This window comes from Triticum urartu, chromosome 1A (assembly GCF_056163025.1).
Source record: "Triticum urartu cultivar PI428250 chromosome 1A, HENAU_Tu73, whole genome shotgun sequence".
Classification (NCBI taxonomy): domain Eukaryota; kingdom Viridiplantae; phylum Streptophyta; class Magnoliopsida; order Poales; family Poaceae; genus Triticum; species Triticum urartu.
This window is the reverse complement of record NC_141873.1, coordinates 215,453,008-215,457,171: the sequence shown is the minus strand read 5'-3', so window position 1 is coordinate 215,457,171 and position 4,164 is coordinate 215,453,008. Positions and strand designations below refer to the sequence as shown.

The 4,164-nt window shown below is 40.1% G+C and overlaps 1 protein-coding gene across 1 annotated transcript; it reads left to right on the top strand.

Moving 5' to 3' along the window:
• Positions 1 to 268: 268 nt before the first annotated feature.
• On the top strand, positions 269 to 1,530 carry LOC147990634 (uncharacterized). Its single transcript, XM_087530207.1, has 3 exons — positions 269 to 403; positions 488 to 934; positions 1,267 to 1,530. The coding sequence occupies exons 1-3, from the start codon at positions 290 to 292 to the stop codon at positions 1,528 to 1,530; spliced, it is 825 nt and encodes a 274-aa protein (XP_087386333.1). The 5' UTR covers positions 269 to 289.
• Positions 1,531 to 4,164: the final 2,634 nt, after the last annotated feature.

Genomic DNA, 4,164 nt, shown 5'->3' with positions numbered 1-4,164 from the left:
ATGTAACATTTTGATTTAGTTGATTTAGTAGGCTAGTTGATTTAGTTGATTTAGAACATTTTGATTTAGTAGGCTAGTTGATTTAGTTGATTTGGTAGGCTAGTTGATTTAGTATGCATCATTTTATTGTTATTTTTTTTCTGTACATGGATATGTAGATGTTTTTGTTTTTTTGTAATAAGTTACTTTTTGGCAAAATGTAGGTGCCAATTTAGTTACAATCACATGCTACTGTTTTTCTTTCCTGTGAAGTGGATCGTTAATCCTTTGCTCATATTGCTTTAGAAAAATGGTGCCGCCACCACCACCACTATGTCGACTATGCAAGTCAAGGTGCGCCAGCAGCCTTGCAACTGGCAAGCTGTTCGGCATCTACTTCCAGCCAAGTTTTCGTCATGTGGTGGTAAGAAATTAGATGAAATGTAACAACTATTTTATTTTTAGTGTTGACATTACTGCATTGTGTCATTTTGCTTTGTTTACACAGATCGTCCCATGCAATGTGAGGTTGAAATTCAACAAGCTGACAGGAGACATTGTGACATTTGAGGCTCCTGGGGGCCCGTACACTATCGAGGTCGAGAAAGGAAGCAATATGTCGCAGATTAGAGGAGATGGATGGGCCCGTTTCGTCGCCCACATGCGTCTTACTGGTGGTGAGTTGATCAGGTTCTCCTTCAGAGCGGAAAGACGCAAGCTCGCTGTCATATATCTCAACCTGGTGGAAGATGATGAAGATGACGAAGATGATGAAGATGATGAAGATGATGAGGATGATGAGAACCCACTTCGTGTAGCCATCGTAGCTCAAAGAATGAGGCTGAGCGAGGAGGAGGTGCGCAACCTATGGGACATAATTCCGCCATGTGATGACTTTGTCGGGGTGCCATTCGTGACCCGCCTGACAAGTACCATGGTCGATCGGCATGAACTTGTATGTTATACTGACTGTAGTAAGTTGATGATATATATATATATGCTTTATTGTTATACTTACAAATGCAAATTATCCGATGATATGCTTAGTGAATCCGATGATATGCTTAGTGTAGAGTCCAATGATAAGCTATGTGGAATCTAGTCGATGATATGCTATGTGGAATCTAGTAGATAATCCATATATACTTATTAGTAGAATTCATGATTAATTTGTACAAATGTGTAGTACTGTGTCTTTTGATAGTGTAGAAATGTAGACTTAATAGAAATATATTTGCAAGAGTATGTGCCAAGCTATTTATTAATTGATATGTTTTTCTTATTCAGAAATTGCCAAAGAACCTATCTGCGAGTTGTGGTATCGAGCATGATGAAGAAGGCTCAGCTGGACTACGCCATACCGCAAGGGGCCCCGTCACCACCTGTACTTACCACATGGACACAGACGACGGTCGCACACACTTAAACTCGGTTGGCTGGAAGAGATTCCTCGTTGGCAAGAATCTTCGTGTTGGACAGGCCATCCTAATTACTATCAGGAACACCCGCCGTCCAGGCTTGAGGATGATGATCGCCGTCGATATCATCTAGAACTACATATGTCTGTGTGTGGCTATATCATCTAGAACTACATATGATGATTGCCGTCGATATCATGTAGAACTACATATGATGATCATTGTCGATATCATCTAAAACTACATATGATGATCGTCGTCGATATCACCTAGTACTGCTTGAGGATGCATGTTGAGTATATATGAAATTTTTATCTAGTACTCCCTCCATTTCAAAGTACTCATCGTGGTTTTAGTTCAAATTTGAACTAAAACCACGACGAGTAATTTGCAGCGGAGGGAATACTACCTAGTACCTATAATGCTTTATGCCTTTATGAAATTGATATCTAGTAGTACCTAGTATCTCGAAATTGTAGTTTATTGAAGCTGAAATGGGGTTGAAATGATGAAAGATATAGCAGTAGCGTAGGGCTAGGAAATCGCTACAGCTAACTAATAACAACGTGTTCTGTAAAAGCGCTGCTGCTATAGTCAATAGTAGTAGCGCGGGTGAATACAGCGCTACTACTAGGAGTTAGCTGTAGCGCCTTATTGGTAGCGCGGCCCCCTGCGCTGCTGATAGCCTAAAAACCCGCGCTACTACTAGGCTTTTCCCTAGTAGTGAGTGTGTGATTGCTACTCTGTTATAAATCCTTCAAGTACTGTGCGTGTCAGCATTACTGATCCAGGGATGACACTAAAGCACAGAGATTGGACTGTTTGAGGTCTGGTCGCTACACTAGGGCCATATGTAATATATCTGAGGCTACACAGCAATATGCACTGTACTTAATATCTAAATATGCAATCCTAGGCTACATAGCAACATGCACCATACTTAATATCTCAATATGCAATCCTAGGCTACATAGCAACAAGGAAGAGTGTTACATTAATGTTCTAATGATGTCTAGATATACGTAGAAGGGTAGCAATAGCAGCGACAGCAACACAACCCTATTTGGATACTCAACTAAGCTAGAGGTTAGAGTTAGTTTCTAGCTCATTACTAACCCTGAACTAACTCCATCCAAAGAGTTGTTTGGATGGCAGGGTTAGATTGACAATAAATGCACTAGGAGAACTAGCTCCAATTAGCACCTCTTGGGTTGGCTAGTTTTTTTGGGTGGGTTATAGATGCAACTAGCTCAAACTAGCCCTCATGTTTAGATATACTTTACGGCTATTTGAGCCCGAACTAGCTCAAACTAACTGTAACCCCTGGATACAGCAGCGGTTAATCAGCCGATAATTGGTAAGAATGCACTAAACTCCTTCCGGCCCATAATATAAGATGTTAATTCATAATTCATCTAATATGTGAGTATATTGGATGTTATAAGATACTCCCTTCGTTCCTAAATATTTGTCTTTTTAGATATTTCATATGGACTACCACATATAGATATATATAGACATATTATAAAAGAGTGTTGTGCTACATCATTGTGCAATTGCTGTTTAACTTCTAATATTAACTTGGTGCTTTTAGGTACATATGTCATTGGTAAAGATCCGCGCTTCGACCCTTTCTACGTATGGGGCAATGAGATATCGATGAACCAGCATCAAGTGAGGAAGCTGATAAAGATTGTTAGTAAAATGGGTCCAATGATGGCAATTAAACTATTCGTTTACACTTTATCCTAGACAACAGCGAACTGCAGTATGGTAAGTAAGAACTCTCCAGCCTTCTTTTTACTGCCCATAATGAGTTGTGTTAGATGACAATGTCTGAATCTTTTTCCTTTGCAGTGGTTGCCAAAGCAGTTTACTCAAGATTACCTCTCAAACTACATGATTGGTGGGCATGCAAAGGTTAAAGTATTTCTACCAGAACACGATGATTATCTAGATGTTTTCATGAAGACCGTGAAGGATGGGCGGTCGGCCATCACAAAGGGTTGGACTAGAGTCGTGCGTGCCTTCTCCATGGAGGAGGGCACAATATGGGCATTCCACTTCACCTTGTTCAGCAAGCAGAATATGTTTCGCCTCTTTCTTTACCGTCTACAATAATACAAGTATACAACTATGGTTCATCATACTTTATTTGGTTATTATGTAATTCTTGAACATATGTACCTATGGATCGAATAATGCATTGGTTGTTTGAACCTGATGGATATGAATAAAGCTGTAGCATACATTCAAATTCAAATCCAAATCCGGTACAATTTGGAAAAGCAGCAATTAAATTAGGGTGAAATTACGCTCTCCAGGTTGTTACGTGATGAGGACATCAATACCATTGTTACACCCACAGCCCCTGCTGCTATACATACTGGACCAATTACTAGAGCTCGCGCACGCCAATTGAATTATCAAGTACTTTCGTTTCTTGGTAACGATTCTAATGTTCATGAGAATCTGATACTACCTAAATTGGATACATTTGTCTTGCTTACAAATGAAGGGCCTAGCTTGGACAAGAAAGATGAACCTTGGAACAAGTTCAAGCGTGGAGATGATGGCATGCGCAAGGGGATCCAGAACGGAGTTACAAGTGATGATTTCAGGACTCTGAAGCCACCATAAGGAGTGGATGAATCCTTGGACGAAATATACAAGATGCCACTTCATAAATTTCGTCCAGAGGCTATTTTAGGTGCTGCGTCACCTTATTATTGGGCCAGGCCCATGTATTTTCGAAATACTTAAGTAT